This window comes from Neoarius graeffei, chromosome 5, assembly GCF_027579695.1.
Source record: "Neoarius graeffei isolate fNeoGra1 chromosome 5, fNeoGra1.pri, whole genome shotgun sequence".
NCBI classification, from domain to species: domain Eukaryota; kingdom Metazoa; phylum Chordata; class Actinopteri; order Siluriformes; family Ariidae; genus Neoarius; species Neoarius graeffei.
In genome coordinates, this window is record NC_083573.1 from 18,405,426 (window position 1) to 18,431,556 (window position 26,131).

The window sequence follows — 26,131 nt, forward strand, 5'->3', positions numbered from 1 at the left end:
TGAACAACTTTTGCAGTAAAGCAGGACACATCATCCTGCTGAAAGAGGCCACTGCCACTAGGGAATATGGTTGCCAGGAAGGGGTGTACTTGGTCTGCAACAATGTTCAGGTAGGTGGTACATGCTAAAGTAAGAGCTGCATAAATGCCAGGACCCAAGGTTTCTCAGCAGAACATCACACTATACTGTATATCCTTTTATAAATTCAAAGTTGCTCAAAATTCTGTTGCTGAAAGGTTTCCTATTTAGGCCATAAAACTTATTAGTGATGGGGTTATGTGTGGTCATGGCCAATATCCACACAGACCAAAGTGGCACCATAGTGTCAGGTTCAGCCATAAAGTGGTCAGACCACAGTCTATCACACCTATAACTGTTTTCCCACTTCTCATTAGGATTAATTCAGACTATTTTTTAATTTACACTGGCTTCCAAAAGCAAATGGATGTAAAGAAGTTTTAATGAAGGCTGAATACCTTTGCTTGTATGCTTGAAGCATATTGAAAACAGAGCGTGGAAGCTAAACCAGAGTGTAACCAGAATACCACTGTGGTGATGCTCTGGGTCATGGTGGTTTGAGCACGGTGAGAAAGAGAAACTGGAGATCTCAGAGGAAGGCCACAGCTGCCACCATGAGGGTTCAACACTTAATTATTAAGAGTTTAGTGTTTAAAATTTTTTTTATTGAAAATAACTAGGTCTCGTGGCACTAATACTCAAGGTTTCAAACTAAACCCAATTTGAGATTATAAATATCTTTTAACTACTTTATATCATGGGGAGGAGAGAACATGGACCAATTTTTCTCTTTATACTCTAGCAAGATCATTTAAGTGGTGGAAGATTTCATGAAACATCTGTCTTGTTTGTAAGAGTTTCACATGGTGTCACATGAAGGCATGAGAACGGCAGAAATTCACACGTTTATGAAATAAGAAAAGCAATAAAAAATGAAACGATCCTTTTTGTGAAACTGAAACTGACAAAGTTCTGAGTTGAGTTTTCTATTCTGAAAAAGAAACATGAGTTTTGAAAGAATTGTTTGCAAGCTGCATTTAGCAGCTAACTTTACATGTTTGCAAAATCTTGAGTTGGTTAAAAATGATCACAGTATCATTACAACAGTATGCAGCATTTAAAAAAAAAAAAAAAAAACCCACAACCTATAACGAGCTAAAGTGACTTGCAAGAATCACTATACATACACCAGGTTTCAGTGTGGTAACTTGACCTCATGATTACACATAATGCACAAATCATCACAACACAAAAACAAACCAATACCTATCCAAGCCATAAAAGACAGCATTAGATTAATCAGACACAGGAAAAGACAGAAGACAGATGGAGCGGAAGCTGACCAGGGCTGAGCTCACATTCATATTTTCAGAAAGGAACTGAACATGGCTCCTGTTTAGCATGTGAGAGTGAGTAACGGACACCAGGAACGGACGGCTTGCAGAACCACAGCACAGGAAGTGAACAGCATGCTCATCTCTACTTCCACTTAACCCTCTGTGCACTGACAACAGTGTAGTGCAGGCACTGGCAAATTACACAAAACTGTACATAAATGAGTCAAATCATGAAACACTGAAGATCACAATTAGAGAAGAACTCAACGTCAGTCCAGTGTTAAACTCTGACATGTTAGAAAAGACAAGCTAATTCATCAAGTGATACTTAAAATGGCACTAAAAATGAGAAATGCTTCATATTATTATGAGACTAAACCACTGCAGCTCAGTTTAACGGTTTAAAAATATTTATAGAACACTGATTTAAAAATAATAATAATAATAATAATAATAATAATAATAATAATAAAAATGTCCAAATGAAAAGCCTGACCTCTGCTGGTCCAGACATGCAGAGCTGAAAATCAGACGAACACAACACCTGAAAAGGCAAAATCTTTTATTTTTTATATTATTACAGATATATCTCTTGTCAAAAGAAATGAGATAAGACAAATTAACCGCTTGTGGTCTCCCACAAAAGAGTTTCAATTCATGCATGTACATGGTGAAGGATGTCTTGTTTGTGGAGAAACTGGAGATCTGGTAAAGGATGTAAAATGTAGTTAATAAGGCAAAACTGCAGAGCAATTCTTACAAGACAGTGGCCTGGGACAGGATGATACGCAACCTGAAACTTGAGTTGGGTGAAACTATATTCTGAGTCTGTCTCAAAATGATGGGAAAAACAAACCCCCAACTGTATTGGTAAATGTAGGTTGGTGCACTATTACTGCCTCTGAGATGAGGGCTTTAAAGGTGACACATTATACCCCTATTCCACAACTTGACACAGCTCCCCAAGGTCTGCATGAAATGTCTGTGACATACTGTGGTCAAAATACTACAAGGATAAAGCACCACAGCTCCCTTCTCACGCCATCTTAAAGGTGTCATTGCATCGTTTTTTCATTAATTGTGCGGTGGTCGCTAGTATGAATTGAATGCCCTGTGAGCCAGTTTTGGTGGAAAAAAAAAATGCTGTGGTTCTCCTGTTTCAGGCTGTTCTAGTTTGGTGGAGTGGGTGGGGAGAGAACGACAGGATTTCAGCTCTTACTCGTGACTATTCATGACATGTAAACATATCACTTCTGATTGGCTAACAGCACTGTGACGCTTCCTCCAGTGGGTTATGGGCGAGGCCATGACTACTAATTTTCGAAGTGACGCAAGTTCGTAGGACTTTTTCTGATTCGCTCGTCTCATCTCATTATCTCTAGCTGCTTTATCCTGTTCGACAAGGTCGCAGGCAAGCTGGAGCCTATCCCAGCTGACTACGGGCGAAAGGTGGGGTACACCCTGGACAAGTCACCAGGTCATCACAGGGCTGACACATAGACACAGACAACCATTCACACTCACATTCACACCTACGGTCAATTTAGAGTCACCAGTTAACCTAACCTGCAGGTCTTTGGACTGGGGGGGAAACCCACGCAGACACGGGGAGAACATGCAAACTCCGCACAGAAAGGCCCTCGCCAGCCACGGGGCTCGAACCCGGACCTTCTTGCTGTGAGGCGACAGCGCTAACCACTACACCACCGTGCCGCCCTGATTCGCTCGTTTTTCCGTCTATTTTCTTTCATAGGTTAATACAGGGAATGGAGGTAGAAGAACATTTTCACGTGCAGCATGCATATGCAACTCGGAGTGACCTATGGTATTTCAAAAAGAGCACGTATTAAACGGTTTGTCGTGGAATGACACCTTTAAGCATCCCTGTTGAAAACGGCTGATTTGAGTGCCTGTTCCTTTAAATGATAATGAACCACTGTTCACCCCCCCCTTTGCCAGATAAATCAATTAATCAATTAGGATTTTCTCATGAATATTCATACACAAAGGCAGTTCTCAAGCCATGAGCGGAGATACTCAGATGAGGGGGCGGGATCATTCTAATGAGCTCTGCTTGTGATATAAAAAGTGGAGCCGAATCTGAACAGCTTGTTGAATCTCATGTTTTCTAAAATGGGCAGCACAAAAGAAACTGACTTGGTGTCTTATTTCAGAGTTTGTAGGTTGGTCAGCTCCAGATCCCCAAATGTATGTGTAAACACTAAAAAGTGAGGTTTTTCATAATATGTCCCCTTTAAAACCAAATCAAAATATTGATTAAGGATGTGTTTGGTTTGACAGCTGGAGCCAATTACTTGACTGTAAGTTGTAAAATCATAAAATAATTTCACACAGTATCTAGGTAGGTGCATGCTCATCCTCTGATAATTAGCCAAAACGGTTTGATAAAAAGGCACAGCGGTATTTAAGGCACGCGACACTGATTATAAAAGATTATAAAATCAAGTTAATGAGCTGCATATTAGAACAACCTGTAAACTGTATAAACCATCACAAGTAAATGTGCTTTCTCAAAACATGCTCCTCGAGTGCTGAATACTGTTAATTTGTTCTCTCTTGATTTAAACTCATGTCTGAACGAGTGTTCAAATTATTTTAGAAATGAAAAATGGTTGTTTCTAATAAGTCTTTGAAATGCACTGGTTTACGATCTGTACTAAAAATCAAAAGGCGTTTTCAAAATCCACAAATAAAAAGATAAATAATATCTGAGGCACATGGCTACTATGGCTATTATAAACCAGATTAATAGAACACAATATAATTAATTGTTTCAGTTTTTGTCGTTTCCAAGGAGTTCAAGGAAATCTTTTATATTTAAAAAATAAAATAAAATCTGGAATTGCCCATCTATCTCTCGAAGAAATGGTATGGAGTGAATTTTCTCCAGAAAGTGACAGACTTGAGTATATATGATATGATAGATGCAAGACTTCCAGAGATTCATGGGTTAAGTTTTCAATAGAAAAGCAAGCTCTTCTCCTCAGTTATAAGTTCGAATGGCAGTAATGATGTTACATCAGAAGCACTTATACGTTAATCAGCTTGTAAACACAAATGACTTGGGCGAGACTCTCTTCTCTTGCTAAAGCTAAATATCCATGACATACTGAAAGCAGCTCACAGAAGCAGCACAGTTGCGTAAACACACTGAATATGGTGCAATCCCATCTGAATTGTGTGTAGTTTTTCTTTGTCATGGTTGACACTCAGTTGAGAAGCTCTAGGTACGTAATTGGCACTTTGCCCCTCTGGTTCCCGCGCTCTCCCATGAGCCAATCAGAATCCATGCCTGGGACACTGCTCACAGTAATCACCTGAAGAAGAAAGTGCACACAATTACCGCTTGAGAGCAGGGCCGATTCTCAAAGTTTCACATCCACAGTAAATATTGTCTCAGTGAAGCTTGAAGGTCGAAGTGTGAGTACTGAAGTAGGAGTTTCTACAGCCTGCTGCACCAGCTAATCATGATCCATAAATGTCCACTGTGTTCAGCTACTAAACATATCGTTTGTACCAAGTGAATGTTTTAACGTGACCTTAAGTTAGAACTTTACTTACTTCTATCCTATAGTAGGTGCAATGTTCACCAAATATGAACCTACTCATGTTTGGTGATACGTAGGGAATCAACTACATTTAAACCAACTGTATTCAAATCACAAATGGGCATTTAAAAAAAAAAAATCAGCCAGTGTAGCAAGCTCTTTCTTCATGGTATGGTAATATACAGCATGGAGTATTCAAATGCGGATTAAATGTTTAGCTGTTATTCATTTTTCATTGCTATGGTTTGTTACTGGATCTTTGGATCCCACATTAGCCTTCATTCCAACGTCAGGATACATGGGAGAAGGAAAGAACCCAGGGGCGGATGAGGAAGTGAACATCGCCAGAGTCATCGTCGAACTGACAGACAGCCAGGAGGAGGAGGTTTGTTACCAAGATGCTGTTATATTTGTTGCTTTTGAGCTCAAGCAGCAGAACAGCACAAGAGCATCACTTCTTGATTTTGAGCAAAAGCACAATCCTATTTAATTTTGTTCATTTATAGTTATATTATATATATCATTTATAGTTATATTATAGTTATATTATAGTTAATATTATAATATACAGCATGGATTAAAGCAAAAAAAAATTATGACTGAAAATTTACAGGGTGATGGGTGGATTTCGATGAAATTCTACGGGGGTGGGGGTGGTTATGGGTGGATTTCGATGAAGTTCTGAGAATGGTTAACTTAGAACTGATAACTTTATTATCAATTAATTAATGGATTAATATATTCAATTTATTGCACTTTCTTTCCATTGCTTCCGTATATTATTTTTTTGTGGCAAACCACACAAATGCAAGCGCCTGGAATGTTTAGTTTTTTGCACCATGAACTAAATGGCTTTCCGTTTTCACCTATTTCGTACAGCCAAGCCCACCTCCACTTGTTTTTTACACCTTTATCGATGGCAGACACATCAGTGCCTTCTTTCATGTAAAGCGCATCCATGCTGCCGAAACCGAAAGCAGAATGACATGCTCCTCTATGCTCGACGTCAATATAGAAAAAAGTTTGGATCTTCGCTTAAATTAAAATTTATAATTTGACCTTACTTTGTGTTGAATACGACTTCAAAAACAATTCAAGATTTTATTAAGAGAAATATTGTGGCCAACACGAGTGTTAAGTTACCTAAAAGATCGCGTTAAGTTGGCTGCTATCTACTTTGCGTTCGTTCTCATTTTCCTCCATCATTTCATAGGCCAGAAACAGATGTTTTGACGTAATTTAACTTAGTAGGCTATGATTATTATTTAACCGTAGTCTTCTAGACATTTTGACTGTTTGGGGCATTGAACGCTGGTGTATGATTTTCAGGGAATAAAGTTTAGTGCATGTCGGAACATCATTGCGCTCGCAGCCTCCAACTCCTCAAACAGCCTTTAAATTGTGATATGACGTAGGCTATAAGGCACGGTTCTAACATACCTTACACATTGGCCTAACGAAAATAATTGTTGGGGCGTCTGCTGATTTATTAGCTATAAATTTAGGTCTAATTACTTCTGACAGTCTGTAAGCATTGCACCGTCGGGTCTTCAAGTCTGGCTGAAGCAGAGGAGCGGGCTTTCCGGGGTTTATTTTTTCGTTTTTTTTAACATGCTCTATTTCTATATGTCCAGGTTTGAACCAAGTCATTTTGGCAAGATTTAATTTAATACAAAACAGAAATGGTCAGACACAAGCACACCAAGCACATGGGAATGTATTTTGCCAATTTTGACAGCGCATTTTTTTTTTAATCCCGCACCGTAGACAGCAAACGTTTAAACATGATCAATCATAGGAAATGAATGACACAAAGCATGGCTCAAAAACAAAAAAGTTAAATAAACCCTGCTGATAGTTGATGGTGTTGCAACACATCAGTGTTATAACCCAATCTCTACCCAACCACCCGTCATTTTAATTCTCCTCGGATCAGCACCAACCTCACATGTGGCCTTGGGAGAGTTCAGTTGACGGAAATCCGTCACACGACGGAAAACTTTAATCCATGTATACAGTACTGTGCAAAGTCTTATGCACCCCATTTTTTTTTCATACAAACTTTGTTATAGATTTCTATTTTATGACTTCTACACTATTGAGTCAGTACAAAAACATTTTAGAGTTCCAAATGCTAGTTTGAAATCAAATATAAAAAAAAATAAAAATAAATAAATAAATAAATAAAAATAAACAATATGCTTGTATCTGAGCAGCATATTCCATAAGAGACCACTTTTCAGATTAAAAAAAGAAAAAATAATGAAGGCTACTGGGTTTTGGTGCAAAATGAAGAAGCGAGTGTGACAGTCAAAGTGTCCAGAAGAACTGTGGCTGGTTCTGCAAGATGCTCAGTAAAACCTACAGCTCATTTCCTTATAAAACTGCACTCATTCTACCCGAGACTACTTTTTGTTTTTTTAAAAGCAAAAGGTCGTCTCACACCAAATATTGACTTTGTTTCATTTATTATGACTTACTGCTGTTTCTAGTATGTTCCATGTTGAAACATTTAATTATTTTTAAGTCATTTTTGGTCGACAGCATTTCTTTACATGTGCCTGGGACTTTTGCACAGCACTGTAATTATAAGTAAACATATTACACTTACACCACGAGTTGGCCTAGTGGTTAGCGTGTCCACCTCTCGATCGGGAGATTGCGAGTTCTACTCACAGTCGGGTTGTACCAAAAACCATCATAAAAATGGTACCTACTGCCATCTGGCAAGGCACGTTGCAATACAGATGCGAGTGGGGAGTCAAACTCTCATGGTTACCAGAGGACTAGCCCCCCACTGTAACCCTAGCTATGTAATAGGCGAGAGGCCGAGGGCTATGGAAATGGAGATCGGCATCGCCCTATGTGCCACGTGGCGTGGGAAGGGACTTTGACTTTTTTTGATATTACACTTAGAAAGGATGGATATTAACCACTTCCCTGGGTCTTGACATGTCTTGATCGAGGATGTCATGTTTCTGATTGGTTAGTGATGAAGAAATAGGTCATGTTTTGTTCTATGGTCATGTGACACATTGCATTACTAGTTACAACAATTTGTGTGTCTGTGGTGCCACACTCATTTTAAACTAATAAATTAAACATATGGTTTCAGACTGACTTTACACCCTGATTTATGGTCAGATTTATATTCAGCTGGTGCCACAGGCTGCTAGATTATACTTCCTGGTTGGAAAAAAAACCTGCTGAAGTTACTGTTTCATGTCTGAATAAATGTTCCAATATATTTGCAAATTGACAAACTTTAAAGCCGGTTAAAGCAAGGCTTGACAGTAGTTATCTAGTGTTACTTATGCTATCTATGCTACTTATGCTGTTGCAAGTCAACGAGACTCAGAATGATGGAGTGTGTTCATTACAGAATGATGAAACAAGCACTCACTTCATCAGCCAATAAGGAGAGCTCGTTGCTGCCAGCAGCGTCGTAATCATACAGTACCCGTGCCTTGCGGCTCACTCCTGAGCTCAACAGCTCACTGAAGCCTGAGTGACTCTGTCTGGGATTTGCAGAGGGAACGGTGGAAAGCGGCAGAGTGGGAACAGAAACACCCACCCCTGCCCCCGCTGAACACTGGTTATTATTGGAAGAGAATGAGGAAGGGAAGCTGTAACAGGAAGGAAGAGCATCACAGGAATGACCCACAGAAAATTTAAAACTGATCATGTGGTTTTTCTGTGCGCTACAAACAAGTTTAACAGTGATTTATGCAAAGTGACTTGCACCTTCCCAGCTGTTTTTGCAGATCCACCATGTACTGATAACACTGCGCGTAATATGTAGTCTGAGCCTCGACAAAGTCATTCAGACAGCGAAGGTGGTGAGCCTGCATGACAGAAATACACACAGAACACCAAAAGAAAAGTTAACGATCGATACAGAACATGTGCTTTTAGTTCACGGATGATTCGTTCATGTCGGGTATGTATCAGTGCTTACGTGTGTACTGCTGATTCCCTCCAGGAGCAGTCTGGTTATCTCAGCCTGCCTGTCAAACTCACTCTGCGTCACCTTCAGCTCCTGCTCAGCCTGAGAGGGACACAAACAGGAACAGTGATATTAAATATTCTATCCACATTCACTAGATATGAGCAATCGCACACTGATTGGCTATTCTACTGTTAAGATAGCAACTCATATACCCTGAGTAGAGAAAAACAAAAATGGTGGAGCACATCAAGTCAGATATATCACACTTTATCATCAAGTATTTAAAAGAAACAGAAATGGCTAAAAGAATATAGGTCCCCCCCCAATAGCTCCTGTTCCACACTCCAGCCCAGTTGGTGTTGGTAATGCACCTTTAAGTTGGTTTGCCAACTGCCCAAAAATCCGAAGGAAGAAGAAAATGGTGGCTAGTGTTACTGAAACCAACTGAGCATAAAAAAAAATACAAACAAATAATAAAAACATTTAAAATTAAAAAAAAAAAAAAAAAAAACACTACTCGAAAACAAAACCCCAAAAAAATACAAAAATAAAAAAGGCAACAAAATACGGAATGAAAGTATTTCATGGTAAGAACATATCTTTTTTATTTTTCCAAGAATTATTATAGGATTTTTCACAAATTGCTAGTCATTTCGCCAGTTTGTTTACATTCTAAGCGGAAATTATTTTGTCGGACATTTTGTATAAAGTTTTTATTTATCAAATTCACAAAAAAAAAACCCTCAGTTTCTCAAAATCCAGTGAATGTGGATAGAATAAAACCGTTATTCCACTCACTCAATCTAGTCATACATGGCTTATAGCCAACTCGGTGCTATGTGCCTCTTCGGCTATCAGCTCACGTACGACTCAATTTCGTGGAATAACAAATACATGCAGTACACAAAGAATGTAAATGTATGGTGTTATTTTACACATGATACAAGAAATGTAATGCAAGAAACTAAAGGCAGATTCTACCATAACAGAGGCCAGTTAAGTCCCATCTCCTTAAATTGCTGAATTGATTATTTTGATCATTCTATTAAGTTTTTCTAGTAGCATTTGGGGTCTTGGACATTCACAGTAAATTTTAGGACAGTAGTCCTGGTAACTAATTAATAAAAGCCTGACATGACAGACATGCTAAATGACAATAGAAACACATCGGTTTCTATCATCAAAATCTGACAGACAACCTAACGTCTACCATCATATTCTGACAGACACTCTAGATGACAATAGCAATAAAACTGTTTCTTACATTATTAATCTGACACATTTAGTAATAATATTAAACACATCACTAGAACCAAATAAAATAAAATATTGAAATAAAGATAAAATTTATTTTCAAAATTGAAATATCAACAATAATTGTCAGAACAGTGACGATAGACACGACTGTGTCACTTTCGCGGGGAAATAACACATTGAAATGGCCTGTCAGCTGAAAGGGTCGCAAGTGGCTCTGATTTATCTCAACTTACGATAGTTTTCCTCCAGAAAAATTTAAATATGAATGCACAAATATATTCTCAATGTTTCTATCGTCAAAAATTTCTATCGTCAGGATAGCTGACAGAAAATCTTACCTTGATTTATTTGATGAAATCTAGCTGTCAGAACTCCAAGTCTTGCCCGGAAGTAAATGTCTGCTGTCACAAAAATCATGCGCAGTAGAATTTCCTCTTTGCGTCAGTCAACATGTGCGTGGTGAGGGCTTGAATTTTGCTATCGTCAGGTGCATTTGACTGACAGACTGACGATAGCATTTTTTAAAAATAACTGTGGGCTTCTCTCGTGAACAAAATAGTTTTTTCGCTGTTAATCTATTTCAACGCTATCTGTTGACACCCAAAAATTATAAAGCCTGCTTCCACACGATAACTACCAAAGATCCATAATGGCTGAGTCTATCGTCAGGTCATCTGACAGAAATTCACTGACGATAGCAACAGGGATAATGAAAGGGATTTTTAAAATGGGAGTTATGTCTGTCAGATATGTCAAAGAAATAGAACTTTATTCTTTAAAAATATTTTATTGATATACTCAGTGTATTTTTAAATGACGTGCTGTTTTAGAAGACCATATTTTCAATCTTGAAAATATTACCTCACTGAAAAAAGGACAAGAAAAATTTCTTATTTTGTGGGCAAGTGGTTAATGGATCCAGTTACGGTAGAATCTGCCTAAAACAAGTCACAAAACGTCTGAGGTGTTGACTTTGTAATGATGGGACGCTTTGTGTCCCAGCGTGTCCCCATCCCTGTATAGTAGCTAAACATGTACTTGTGACTCAAAATCTCAATGCTGCTGTTGATACTCTAAAAATTGCCCTGTCCAAGTCTCACCCTTTTCTTCAGTGGATAATCTCACCTGGATATCAAGAAGTACCTAAGAACTGCTGCTGTAATCATGAACACTATGATGCTCTAGGATACTGAACATCCTTTCAACATGCAGTACTGAAGTATGCAGGTGTGAATGGGTAATGATAAATCACGCTATCCGTAGGCACTCAATCCAGAAGAGGATAGGTTCCGTGCACCCGGATTTCTGTAAAGTTGCTTTGTGACAACGCCTCATTGTAAAAAGTGCTATATAAGAATGTTACCCAAGAGTGGTGTTTCGTCTGAGCAGCACTGACAAAGTGGCACTGTTGTACAGAGTGACAGGAGGACATTCACCAACCACCAACCAGATGCTCTAAACACACACCGCTTCATCACATGAGGAAGCTTGATCATATGATCTGGAATTGCTCAATAGGTGAGAATCCAGAAACACCGTGTGCGCGCGCGCGCACACGTGTTGGGTATGCTGTGCCTTCAAGTTCTGTCCAAATCATGGGAACTCCATCCACACAAGATGCTTCTACTTCTTTCCACAATAGCTACTGAACAGTTTTGATCTATGAAGCAAACACGGAATCCTCTAAAGCCGTACAAGCTTTATTTACGTAAAAGGAAGCTCAAGTCAAGCTCACTGCTTATACTCACAAAAAAGTTACTTGGAAAGGAGCTTAATCAGCAACATACGGTATAAGAGGAACCCAACACCCTCAAGATAGCCGGAACAGCAACAAAAGAAAAAAAATCCATGTAACCAATTTGAACTATTTCATACAAAGGAAATTTGCCAAGTAAGAGCTTCTTACAACATAGGAGGAGGAAGGAGGAGAGTTGCAGGAAGAGAAAACTACAAGTCTAGAATTGTCTGGAATGAGCTAGACAAAAAGAAGCACAACAAATGAAAATAATTCAGTTTTGATGCTGGGAAGAGGAAGGATTATGAGTTCACATTCCCTATAACTTCATGAGTGGTTCAGGTTGAACAATCTGTCATAGCTACTGCTGAGTTCTAATTTTAAAGTCCCCCAAAAAATCATAATTTAACTGTAAATGCAGTTAGCAATTTTTCATACATACTGCACCACAGGCGGCACGGTGGTGTAGTGGTTAGCGCTGTCGCCTCACAGCAAGAAGGTCCTGGGTTCGAGCCCCGGGGCCAGCGAGGACCTTTCTGTGTGGAGTTTGCATGTTCTCCCCGTGTCCGCGTGGGTTTCCTCCGGGTGCTCCGGTTTCCCCCACAGTCCAAAGACATGCAGGTTAGGTTAACTGGTGACTCTAAATTGACCGTAGGTGTGAATGTGAGTGTGAATGGTTGTCTGTGTCTATGTGTCAGCCCTGTGATGACCTGGCGACTTGTCCAGGGTGTACCCCGCCTTTCGCCCGTAGTCAGCTGGGATAGGCTCCAGCTTGCCTGCGACCCTGTAGAAGGATAAAGCGGCTAGAGATAATGAGATGAGATGAGATACTGCACCACACTCTACAGAATACTGAAATGAGAATTGATGGATGTGTACTCAATTAATTAAAATGTTTCTGAACACTAGGCATGTAATGATGTATCATGTAACAAATTGTGATACAAATTTATGATGATTCAAATAGATGGAAAAAAATTTGTCCCAAATGTTATCAGGCTGCATAATCTCAGTTTCTCCTTGCTGTAATTGCATTGTTTAAAGAGCAGAGTGCCAACCTGATCCTCTGGATAATCCTCATACATGACATATCACATTAGCAAACTTGCACTGCTTTTACAGGTGAGACAAGGAGGACTCCAAGCCCAGTTGAGCACCACAGTGCTGTTGAGTCCACTATTGCTGAGAGTGAGAGAAAGGAGCCGCAGCAGCCTTCCCCGAAGGAAGTGCAACACCAGCAGCCTGAATATGTCCCACTGCAAGTGACGCGTGCTGAGCCTGCAAGCAGCCAATCCACAAGAGCACCACCAAAAAAGAAGCCAATCCGCCAGGAGAAAGTCAGGTGGCCAAAAGCCAGCACCAAAAAGGCATGGAGATCCTTCGAACAGAAGTTACACCCAATCCTCCAGAACTCCCTAAAAGGCAACACCACAGCCAAACTCAATGTCTTTGGGAACATACTATGAAGGCAGCAGGCAGAGGTTTGGGGAAATGCCCAAGAAGATGAATACCCCCAAGCAGCAAGGAAGGAGAGAAAAATAAATCCTTAAGTTGGTGAAGGAAAGATGACTTCTCCAGAGAGCATGGAGGAAGGCGCAAGAGCGAGCGAAGGAGGGTATCAAAACTCTCTGGAACCAGCCAAGATCCAGGATTAACAAACTCAGGAGAGCAGAGCGGATTTGTAAATGCAGGAGCAGAAAGGAGAAAGCACGCACTAGCTTCTTCCGAGACCCCTTCAAGTACGCCCGAGACCTGCTTGAAGAGAAGTAGTCTGGGAAGCTTGAGACCACCCCACAGGAAACTAGAGAACCACATCAGGGAACAGCTTGGTGACAGTAACAAGAACATCCCCCTTGGCTCACCAGGGCATGTTCCCTGTCCTCCAGAACCTGCCTTCAAATTCAATACCGCACCTCACAAGTGGACAGAAATCAAGCAGGTGGTGCGAAAAGCAAGACCTGCATCAGCACCTGGACCAAACGGCATACCCTACAAGGTATATAAGAACTGCCCCATGGTGTTGAAGTGACTGTGGAAGCTAAGGAGAGCTGCCTGGGAAACTAAGTCTATCCCATCATCCAGTTTCGAGGCATTGCCCTGCTTAACATTGAAGGGAAGATTTTCTTCACAGTGATGGCTAGATGCATGACCAATTAGAGGTCTGCGCGGGTCGGATTTTTCAGTCCCGCTCCCGCCCGCATTGTGCAGTCCCGCTCCCGCCCGCAAAGAATTATGATTTTCAGTCCCGCTCCCGCCCGCACCTACCATATTTTGTCCCACTCCCGCCCGCAAATCCCGCATGATGCAGACGTTCGCGTTATTTCTCAGGAAAGTTCTTGTCTTGACACAGCGTGATGGTGCCCCGCCCCCTACTTTGAGTGGATTTGAGCATAAATATCTACAGCTCACGTTCGTTATTATTTACCTTGTTTCTGAATTCAGCATGTAGTGTCTCTAATAATAATAATAATAATAATAATAATAATAATAATAATTAGTGCTGTCAAGCGATTAAAATATTTAATCGCTAATCGCACATTTTTGTCACATGAGAAACCATTGTAATTCTCTGATCAGCATAAAAAAGTGAATGGGCTTACTTTGTACCAATGGTGTTTTTTTTTTATTGCAAAGCAGAGCTAGTAAGAGAAGTGAATTGATTTACTGCTTGAGTTAGTCTACAACTCTAATCAGAGAGACAGGTTACACAGTGACAGTAGGCTTGACTCAATGCTATCCCAGAAATCCTTTCTGTAATATGCAAATTTGGCCGCCTCTGATTGGACAGCCAAATTTGCATATTACAGGAAGGATTTCTGGGATAGCATTGAGTCAAGCCTACCGTCACTGTGTAACCTGTCTCTCTGATTAGAGTTGTAGACTAACGCAAGCAGTAAATCACTTCACTCATGGTTCTCTTGCTAGCTGAGTGTGAACTGCGAGTCATTAGAGTGATCAAAGGATTTCCCGTTAGGGTGATCAATGGCAAATTTAAGATGCCATTCCTCACTCAATCTGGCAATCTGACTCTCTCTGCAAATTTAGGCATCTTAAAATGTTTTTATTAATGCCAAATAAAATCTCATCTCATCTCATCTCATTATCTCTAGCCGCTTTATCCTTCTACAGGGTCGCAGGCAAGCTGGAGCCTATCCCAACTGACTATGGGCGAAAGGCGGGGTACACCCTGGACAAGTCGCCAGGTCATCACAGGGCTGACACATAGACACAGACAACCATTCACACTCACATTCACACCTACGGTCAATTTAGAGTCACCAGTTAACCTAACCTGCATGTCTTTGGACTGTGGGGGAAACCGGAGCACCCGGAGGAAACCCACGCGGACACGGGGAGAACATGCAAACTCCACACAGAAAGGCCCTCGCCGGCCCCGGGGCTCAAACCCAGGACCTTCTTGCTGTGAGGCGACAGCGCTAACCACTACACCACCGTGCCGCCGCCAAATAAAATATCCAGCACAAATTATATATGATAGACATAAATTAATAATTTATAAATTTTATTTCAAACACGTTTTTAGTTAGCGGGACTGCAGCTCATCACCGCTCCCGCCCGCGCGCGCATATGTGCACTTCCGGTCCCGCCCGCGCCTGCAATGAGCTTTCAAAATTTGTCCCGCGCCGCACTGCTTTGCGGCGGGTCCCGCGGGACTCCCGCGGGAGTGCAGGGCTCTATGACCAACTACCTTCTGGCCAACAACTACATCGATACCAGCTGCCAGAAGGCAGGGGTCCCAGGATTTCCTGGCTGTGTTGAACACTTCGCCATGATCTGGTAACAAATTCAGACAGCCAAATGCAAGAAGCTAGATCTCCACATAGTCTGGCTGGACCTGACAAATGCGTATGGATCTGTCCCCGCACCACTTCATCACCTATGCATTCAATTTCTTCCACATGCCTACCTGCATCCAATATATGGTTTCTGCCTACTTCAACAATTTCTACGCTTGCTTTACAACCCAGGTAGTAACAACCGATTGGCAGCAGCTCGAGAAAGGCATAGGGATGGGTTGTTCAATCTCACCCATCCTGTTCACAACTGCCTTCGAAAAGCATCCTTACTGGTGCAAGACAGATGGCCCAAGGAGTTAGAGACGAAATAGGACAGCGTCTTCCAGCCATGAGAAGCTACATGGATGATGTCACAACACTCCTACAAACAGCCGCTTGTACAACGTGACTGTTGATGAGACTGGAGGAGCTCCTCAGCTGGGCGAGGATGAAAATCCAACCAGCTAAGTCTTGAAGCCTGTCCATTTGGAAAGGGTCCAGGAATGACAACATTGTCTTCTCGGTCAATGGAGAGAAGATCCCACTGTTGGCAGAGCAGCCAGTGTGAAGCCTTGGGAGGCTATACACTGCTGAGCTCTCAGACAAGCACATGGCTCACTCAGTCATGTCACAGCTCTCAAAAGGCCTGGTGAAGATAGACCAAAGCCACCTGCCAGGAAAATTCAAGACCTGGTGCCATCACTTCACCCTTTACCATCGCCTGATGTGGCCAGTGAAGTTGAGTGAGATCTCTGCAACAGTACAGAGGATGGACCTGAAAGCAAACAACAACTACATCAGGGCTGAACAATATGGACAAAATTTCATATCTCGATATCGATACGATATGACTACGGGTTCGGTGAAAACCAAGCATTTTTCAGAAAAATAAAAACACCATAATACAAAATAATGTGGAAAGTGCAGTTTGATTTTTAAGAACTCACTGCCAGCCATCAACATTAACATAAATTATGAATAAATAAATTACAAATCAAACATTTTACTGCAGCGGCACGGTGGTGTAGTGGTTAGCGCTGTCGCCTCACAGCAAGAAGGTCCTGGGTTCGAGCCCCGGGGCCGGCGAGGGCCTTTCTGTGTGGAGTTTGCATGTTCTCCCCGTGTCCGCGTGGGTTTCCTCCGGGTGCTCCGGTTTCCCCCACAGTCCAAAGACATGCAGGTTAGGTTAACTGGTGACTCTAAAATTGACCGTAGGTGTGAATGTGAGTGTGAATGGTTGTCTGTGTCTATGTGTCAGCCCTGTGATGATCTGGCGACTTGTCCAGGGTGTACCCCGCCTTTCGCCCGTAGTCAGCTGGGATAGGCTCCAGCTTGCCTGCGACCCTGTAGAAGGATAAAGCGGCTAGAGATAATGAGATGAGATGAGACATTTTACTGCAGCTCTGCTTTAACAATAAATAACAAATGCAGCAGCTGGTGGAACATTGAAAGTACATTCACGATTTCACAGAGCTTGGATTCAACATTCATTTTACACTCATTATAGAGTTTTGGAATGGCCACTTGATTAAAATGTGTTCGGGATGGTATTTTATAACGCTTGTCCAGCGTCCAAACCATTTTTTAAAAGCCCTCTTTCGAGACTGTGTACACAGGTACCATGTCTTTTGCAATGTGGTATGTTATAGCGTCTGTAATTTCTTTATGTCTGGTGGACGTTGACTCGTACGGTGTAACGCTACTGAACGCATCAGCAATCAAACTTTGCTTTGGCTTATTTTGGGATGACTGAGAAGTCCCTGGTGTTTCTCTCATTGTCATACACTCTTCGTGCAGCACGCGAAGGTGTTGTTTCAGGTGGTGAAACATGTTTGTTGTGCTACCTTGCTTCGTCGCAATTTTTGCTAAGCACGACCTGCACAACACCTCACTCTGGTTAACATCGTCCTTTTTGAATCCAAAACGCCTCCAAATAATGGAGGAGGATTTATGTTTTGGCACCAAGTCAGATTCTGCACCGCCACCGGCCGCATTATCTTCCGCACTCATTTTCTTTCTCTCTTTTTAATTTCCCTGTTGTGTCAGTAGTGTGTGCGTGCGCATCGGTCTCCGTCTCCCTCACTCCCGCCCTCATGTGTTTGTCATTGGTTGGCTTCAGCTGTTGATCCACAGCAAGCATGAAATAGGTTTGTGGTTGACTGGCCTTAGCGGCGCATTCAAGGGCAATCGTAAAAATGACGTTTGTTGTGACTGCCAGAGCTGTACATGCAGGGCGAGCACGGGGAGGGAAAATCTATATCGTTGCTTTTTCGATATTGATATCTTGAATGTTCATATCTAGATATAGATACGATAACGATATCTCGTTCAGCCCTAAACTACATCCCAAGTGGCTCGGTATACCTCGCTGTCTCCCCAGTGCTGCCCTGCTTGGAATGAACACACTCCGTTACCACTGAAGTCACTCAATCTGGGCTACAAGCTGGAAAAGGTGAGGCTCGTGTTTGAGCTGAGAGACTCACCTGATCCATTTGTGCAACAAGCCAAGGAATTGCCAACCTTTAATTGAAATAAATTTATTCAGAGAAAAACAAATCCCTCATCAAGAAATAATTATTGAAGAAAACACTTGCACCACTATTATTGGCACCCCTGAAAATTACAGTGAACACAATGTGCCTGAAGCATGTTTCCCATTTAAATTGTACATTATTTTTGAGTTGATCAGACTGTATAGGAACTTTCAAGCTGTAATTCATGACTTTCTGATTAACTGGGGGACAAATATCCTTATATTTGGCACGAAGGCGAAATTTCCTTAGTCATCCATCAATATGGGAAAGAGAACAGAACACACAAACTAAATGAGGGAGAAGTGTGTTGACCTTCATAAGGCAGAGAATGGGTATAAAAAAAAATAGCTACTGGCCTGAAAATGTCCATTTCTACTGTTAGGGCAATAATAAAAAGTGGACACCAGCTGGAACCGTTACAAACTTGCCTGGAAGAGGACCCAAGTTTATTTTACCCCCATATACAGTGAGGAGGAGGGTAAGAGAGGCAAAGACAAACAAACAAACAAACAAACAAACCCAAGGATCACTGTTGGTGTAAGACAAGAAAAAAAAAAGTCATCGTTTCCAAGTCTCCAAAACCACCATCAGATGCCACTTCCATGCCAAAAGATTATTTGGAAGCTATCCCAGAAAAAAAAAAGTATTTTCTGTCAGCTAACACAAACATAAGTGCCTGAAGTTTGCAAAATGCTACTTCAACTTTGAGTGGAACAGTGTTCTATGGTCTGATGAAACAAAAATGGAGCTTTTTGGCAATAAGCACTCAAGGTGGGTTTAATGTAAAAAGAAGGATGGCTATAATGAAAAGAACCTGATCCCAACTGTAAAATATGGTGGAAGTTCTGTGATGTTTTGGGGTTGTTCTTCCTCTAAAGGTCTGGAAACCTTCTTCGGGTACATAGCATCATGGATTCCATGAAATACCAGGACATTTTAAATCAAAATCTGTCTGCCTCTGCCAGGAAACTAAACCCAGGTCATCACTGGATCTTGACAATGATCCGAATCACATGTCCAAATCAACACAAAAATGGTTCAAGCTTCTGCCATGGCCATCTCAGTCCCTTGACCTGAACCCCATTGAAAATCTGTGGGGTAAGCTGAAGAGGAGAGAGGGCCTCGGACCCTGGATGATGTGGAGAGATTCAACCTTATAAAATGTTATAGGAGAGACTCAGTGCTGTTTTACTGGCAAAGGGAGGGTGTACAAAGTATTAAATGAAAGGGTGCTAATAATAGTAGTACATGTGTTTTTGCTGAAAATAATTTGAGAGATTTGTTTTTCTCTGAATAAATTTATTTTAATTAAAGGCTGGATTTTTTTTCTTCATTTTTCCAAGCTGTAATTGTGTTGTTTAGTCAGCAGTACAATAGGCGGAAGTAACAGCTCTAATACTGTGAAAACTGATCTAAAATGGGAAAGAGTTGCTGTGTGATTGTACAAATAGATTTAACAAGAAATCGGAGCTCTGTTTTTACAGTCTGCTGAAAGCTAAAGAAAATTGAAATAAATGGAGGTAGTACAAACGTTCATAAAAGTCGATTAAGAAAAGGCCTGGTTGTTATCTACTTTTTCAGTTTTAATAAAAAAGGAATATTTTAAGAACAGGCCATTATATTTTTCTCCAACCTTTACAAACTTGGGTAAATAATTATTGCCAGTTATTTAAAAAATGAAATAATGCTGATCGATTTTCTAGAACACGGTGGTGATCATAGCACCAGCTGTAATGTCCTTATTCTAATGTTATTGTTTCTATAGTGACTCTTATTCATAGGGACTTACCGAACAGATGCTCGACATAACATCAAATAAATAATACACAGATTACAAAATAATTTGAAAAATGTTATTGTGTCACTAAGAAAAGCATCTAACTGTTGATCTATAAGTAGATTTTTTTTTTCTTAAACATTTAGGAAAGGAGTCTCAGGTGTCAGCACTTTGTAACAGGCATCAATTTTCCCACCACAGGAAGGTCTTCAGGACAGAGGACTTTGTACTTTTTCAATAAGCTGTTTCCTTGTTCTTTTAACTTCAAGAGAGGACAAATAAGAGGCTGGTGATGAAAAGACTGCTCTAATCTAAGTGATAAGAACTAACATACCACAAAAATAAATGTACCCATGGGTAAAAGGCATTACGTGTCATTCATTAAGAAATGTAAAAAAGAAAAAAAAAAAAAGTGCATCACTGCCAAGATGCAATGGAATAAGAATAAAACACTTGCTGTTATCGGAAATCAATCAGGATTGTACCAACCAAACAGGAAGCAGCAAAGCGGGTACAGGAACATTTCTCAAAAGGAATCTAGTTGTAGTCTTGCAGATAGTGACCCTAGTCTTTTCCAAATCATAGTCTGTGACTAAAACCCCTATGACTAATGTCACACTGTCTTTAGATGTGAAAGGATGTCAGACTAACCTTTTCAACGTCTTTTCAGTCTTCTAGTGTATGGATAGCATTACTCATAGGAATGAAACAATAACTCACAGCAGCTCTTGCCTCAGCCATTTTGGCTTTCTTTAACTTCGTCTTGGCGGCATCAAGATCCAGTCGTTTGATGTGCAGCAACTTGCGTTCTTTCTATTGTGAAGAAAAACACCAGTGTCACATCATCACAAGACACTCAAACTTTTGGTTCACTGCGTTCTGCTCATGCTATCAAACCCTAAAGCCCTCGATCAGTCAAGTCTTTCATTCATATCATATACATTCTTTCATTTTAAAACCTGACTGCTGAACTCATGCCATGCTTTAAACAATGAATCAGTCAGGGCAGCCTTTCCCTGAAAGCATTAAAGAAAATCTAGGCTTGAAATCCCTTTTCTTTCTTTTGGAGCTTGCTTGTTAATTTTGCTCTTTTGTCTTACTAAGAATAATTCCTTCATTCTAATCAGTAGGCATCACAATGGATCATACTGGACTATGCTGCCTTAACCCTCTGGGATCTGAGGGCATTTTCTGGCACTCTAATACTTTTAATTCTAGAAAAATTGCTGTAATTTTTCCTGTATATGCACTACAGTGCACGCATATCAACCAATCTGCTCATAATAAACAGAAGAAATATTTACACTTACTCGAGTTGATCTTTGGCTGGATCGAGTCAAAATAAAAAAATTTAAAAAACACCGCTCATCATCAGTGTCACAGTTCTCAAGATTGAACTGAATCGTGGTCCTGAATCATTAATCGATTCCCTATCCTGAATCATCCGAAACACATAAAATCTGCATGCCATCTCACAAGTTTCACCTTCAAATAGTCTAAACTACAGTGGTGTGAAAAAGTGTTTGCCCCCTTCCTGATTTCTTTTTTTTTTGCATGTTTGTCACACTTAAATGTTTCAAATCATCAAACAAATTTAAATATTAGACAAAGATAACACAAGTAAACACAAAATGCAGTTTTTAAATGAAGGTTTTTATTATTAAGGGAAAAAAAATCCAAACCTATATGACCCTGTGTGAAAAAATGACTGCCCCCTAAACCTAATAACTGGTTGGGCCACCCTTAGCAGCAATAACTGCAATCAAGCATTTGCAATAACTGGCAATGAGTCTTTTACAGCGCTGTGGAGGAATTTTGGCCCACTCATCTTTGCGGAATTGTTGTAATTCAGCCACATTGGAGGGTTTGAGCGCATGAACCGCCTTTTTAAGGTCATGCCACAGCATCTCAATTGGATTCAGGTCAGGACTTTGACTAGGCCACTCCAAAGTCTTCACTTTGTATTTCTTAAGCCATTCAGAGGTGGACTTGCTGGTGTGTTTTGGATCATCGTCCTGCTGCAGAACCCAAGCGCGCTTCAGCTTGAGGTCACAAACAGATGGCCGGACGTTCTCCTTCAGGATTTTTTTGGTAGACAGCAGAATTCATGGTTCCATTTACCACAGCAAGTCTTCCAGGTCCTGAAACAGCAAAACAGCCCCAGACCATCACACTACCACCACCATTATTTTACTGTTGGTATGTTCCTTTTCTGAAATGCTGTTACTTTTACGCCAGATGTAAATGGGACATACACCTTCCAAAAAGTTCAACTTTTGTCTCGTCAGTCCACAGAGTATTTTCCCAAAAGTCTTGGGGAACATCAAGATGTTTTCTGGCAAAACTGAGACAAGCCTTTATGTTCTTTTTGCTCAGCAGTGTTTTTTGTCTTGGAACTCTGCCATGCAGACCATTTTTGCCCAGTCTCTTATGGTGGAGTCATGAACACTGACCTTAACTGAGGCAAGTGAGGCCTGCAGTTCTTTGGATGTTGTGGGGTCTTTCGTGACCTCTTGGATGAGTTGTCACTGCGCTCTTGGGGTAGTTTTGGTCGGCCGGCCACTCCTGGGAAGGTTCACCACTGTTCCATGTTGTCGCCATTTGTGGATAATGGCTCTCACTGTGGTTCGCTGGAGTTCCAAAGCTTTAGAAATGGCTTTATAACCTTTTCCAGACTGATAGAGCTCAATTACATTTGTTCTTGAATTTCTTTGGATCACAGCATGATGTCTAGCTTTTGAGGATCTTTTGGTCTACTTCACTTTGTCAGGCAGGTCCTATTTAAGTGATTTCTTGATTGACAACAGGTGTGGCAGTAATCAGGCCTGGGTGTGGCTAGAGAAATTGAACTCAGCTTTCCAAAGATGTGATAAACCACAGTTAATTTGTGTTTTAACAGGGGGGCAATCACTTTTTCACACAGGGTCATGTAGGTTTGGATTTTTTCCCCTTAATAATAAAAACCTTCATTTAAAAACTGCATTTTGTGTTTACTTGTGTTATCTTTGTCTAATATTTAAATTTGTTTGATGATCTGAAACATTTAAGTGTGACAAACATGCAAAAAAATAAGAAATCAGGAAGGGGGCACGGGGCAGCACGGTGGTGTAGTGGTTAGCGCTGTCGCCTCACAGCAAGAAGGTCCGGGTTCGAGCCCCGTGGCCGACGAGGGCCTTTCTGTGCGGAGTTTGCATGTTCTCCCCATGTCCGCGTGGGTTTCCTCCGGGTGCTCCGGTTTCCCCCACAGTCCAAAGACATGCAGGTTAGGTTAACTGGCGACTCTAAATTGACCGTAGGTGTGAATGTGAATAGATGTCTGTGTCTATGTGTCAGCCCTGTGATGACCTGGCGACTTGTCCAGGGTGTACCCCGCCTTTCGCCCGTAGTCAGCTGGGATAGGCTCCAGCTTGCCTGCGACCCTGTAGAACAGGGTAAAGCGGCTACAGATAATGAGAGATGAGAGAGAGGGGAAGGGGGCACACTTTTTCACACCACTGTATGTCTGACATTTTATCCTGTTTACAGTGGGCATTCCCACCACGAAAGAGAGACCAATCAAAACCTAAAGAGTGAAAGTGATCATCATTCTGTTACCATGTGAATAGTCTTATGAATGTGTAACTGGGCACTCAGCTCGCCGACTCCAGTTTGACCGAGTAAGGTGACAAGTTTTATGTTTCATCTAATTTAGGTAATTAAAAAAATATATTATTATTTGGCAGTGGGCACATAGGAAAGTGTAAAGTATAAAGTTTGTGTCAATATGTTTATCATGCTTGCATGATAAAAACTCACCAAGATATTCATCTAAATACATGACCTACTCACTCTAAACCTGTCGAGCTTTGCTGGCGAAGCTCTCGACCCCAGAGGGTTAACATGCATTCAATGACAGAGCTACAGTTTTTCAAAAAAATAAATAAAGCTAGGACAAAAGCCAAAGTCCCTCCCATGCCAGGACTTGACCTTCCCAGGCAGTCTCCTGTCCCAGTACTAACCAGGCACTTAGCGCATTGGGCAGCACCAATCTCCATTTCCCTAGCCCTTGTCCTCTTGCCTATTACATAGCTAGGACTACAGGGGGGCGATAGTCCTCTAGTACCCACAAGAGTTTGACTTCCTACTCACATCTATATTGCGGCAGTAGGTATCATTTTTATGACGGTCTTTGGTGTGACCCAACTGCAAGTAGCACTTGCAATCTCCTCGTTGAGAGGCAGACATGCTAACCACTAGGCCAACTCACGGTGAAAGCTAGGACAGCTTGCGTTAAATTTAAAAAAAAAGGATTTTGTGTGACTGGAGCTATGGCTGCTGGATGGGACAGACTCATCCCCTACGGACCCTTTTCACGTGACGTCACGACAAACGCGGCCGCCATTTTGGACATGAACTACCAGTAGTCTACCACAGCCAACAACAAGGAACGACGGCGAAGCATCGAAAGGAATATAGCCATCGAAGAAAGTTTTTACTTTCAGCAAGACTTCCATCATGCCATTATATTGTTGTGCAGGGCCGTGCAAAGACCTTTGGAGGGGCAGGGGCTCAACATTCAAAAAAGGGCACTTGGAACAAATTTTTCACACAAGTTAACTTTATTCAAAACTATTCAGCCTTAAGTTTTCGAAGCTGCTAGAATATGTTATTAACGCCGTTGTTCAAACTAAAGTTTCCGAATCTGCCACGTTAATGAAATGGATGGAGCAAACGGTTTAAATTTTTTAAATTCATTAAATGATAAACAACCCTACGCATTTACTGTTGTGTTCTAAGCTGCACAATATTGCATGTTCAGATAAGAAATGAAAGGAGACTTTCAGTGTGACCTTACCATGCCGTTCCTCGCACTGTCTCCCACTGTCAACCGCCTGCATGCGCTTTCTGCACGGAGGTTCACTGAATGCATGACGTCACGGATTGATGCCCGCATTTACATAGAAAAACATTATTTTATAAATCTATAATTTCATATATTATTGTCAAATTGTAGAGAATATTGATGTTGGAGCTAACTTATCTTTTACAAATATTAAAAAAAAAACAACAACAACAAAACAGTCCCTATGAAAAGGGCACTTTGGACAGCAAACAGAAAAGGGGCAGGGGCTAGAGCACCTGTAGCACCGGTTCATTGCACATGGGTGTTGTTGTGCACCTGGATGTAGTAACCATCAACACACAAGGCAAGATTTATCATTTTATCGGATCCCGACAGATGCTGACCGACGGAGATGGATGGTCTCTAAAATATTGGCAAAATGATGTTTATTGACATAGCAATCGTGTGTAACGGGAAGCATTTGCATATCCGAAGTGTTGTGTTTACATCAAAGATAAAATAAACCGATATGACAACGACTGCTGCTGCCAGGTTGGGGACACAAACTAGTAGAAAGGAAGTGTGCCAACAGACTTCCTTTGTGGTCGATTCTGCTTTAAGGTAAGATGCATTTAATTATTCGTCTGCTGTGGGTTTGGAATCGGTAGCCTGACCGATTCGTTCATGTTTGTGGTGCCATTTGTTTGTTGACGCGTGTTGAAATGGAAGATTGGTTGTTGACATGATTTCCAGTGATGCTTTGGTGCTGCTGTGGATCAGATGTGTTGAGTAACCTGACTGTTTTTTTTTTCTTGCGTGTGGTATCATTGTTGACGCGAGGTTGTTTTTTGAACATGCCAATGCGAACACGATTTCCCCTGATGAGTTACGACTTCAGACACGATGCGTGTGTGGAGGTGTGGAGTCCGCGTGATATGTGCGTAAGATAGGCTTCTCATGTGTTTGGAGATCCACGCTCTGAGACAAGCGCAAGCACCCCCCAAGGGAAAAAAAGGGGACCCCCCGAAAATATCGGCATAGTTCGAACACTGGGTTGGAGAAAATAATGGCAAATAGTGAGTGCACAAACCATAGAAGGTAAACTGTACACAGCGCCAGGGCAGTGTGATGGTATGTCTACTTTTAGATTGTGTTAGCTTATCAATGAACACACTCGTCACTCGACGAGTTTCACGTCTTTACGACGGATACTTAAATGTGTGTTAGGTATTATTGTTGCAGTCTAAGCAGTCATTGTAGCAGCTAGATGAGCGAGAACCGAAAGGGTCTGTGCCATGAACCGTTATTTCTTCATGTCCAAAATGGCGGTCGCGCT

General features: G+C 41.2%; 1 protein-coding gene across 2 annotated transcripts in view; it reads right to left on the reverse strand.

The window, feature by feature from the left end:
• Window positions 1-1,900: 1,900 nt before the first annotated feature.
• The window catches only part of sh3glb1a (SH3-domain GRB2-like endophilin B1a), a 49,137-nt gene continuing 24,906 nt past the window's right edge, over window positions 1,901-26,131 (reverse strand). For both annotated transcript variants that reach the window (XM_060921361.1, XM_060921362.1), the window contains exons 5-9: window positions 20,694-20,786; window positions 8,883-8,972; window positions 8,669-8,769; window positions 8,328-8,550; window positions 1,901-4,693 (exon numbers count right to left, since the gene is read on the reverse strand). In XM_060921361.1, the coding sequence (XP_060777344.1) occupies window positions 4,586-4,693; window positions 8,328-8,550; window positions 8,669-8,769; window positions 8,883-8,972; window positions 20,694-20,786 (615 nt within the window). In that variant the 3' untranslated portion in view covers window positions 1,901-4,585. The remainder of the gene's footprint in view (window positions 4,694-8,327; window positions 8,551-8,668; window positions 8,770-8,882; window positions 8,973-20,693; window positions 20,787-26,131) is intronic.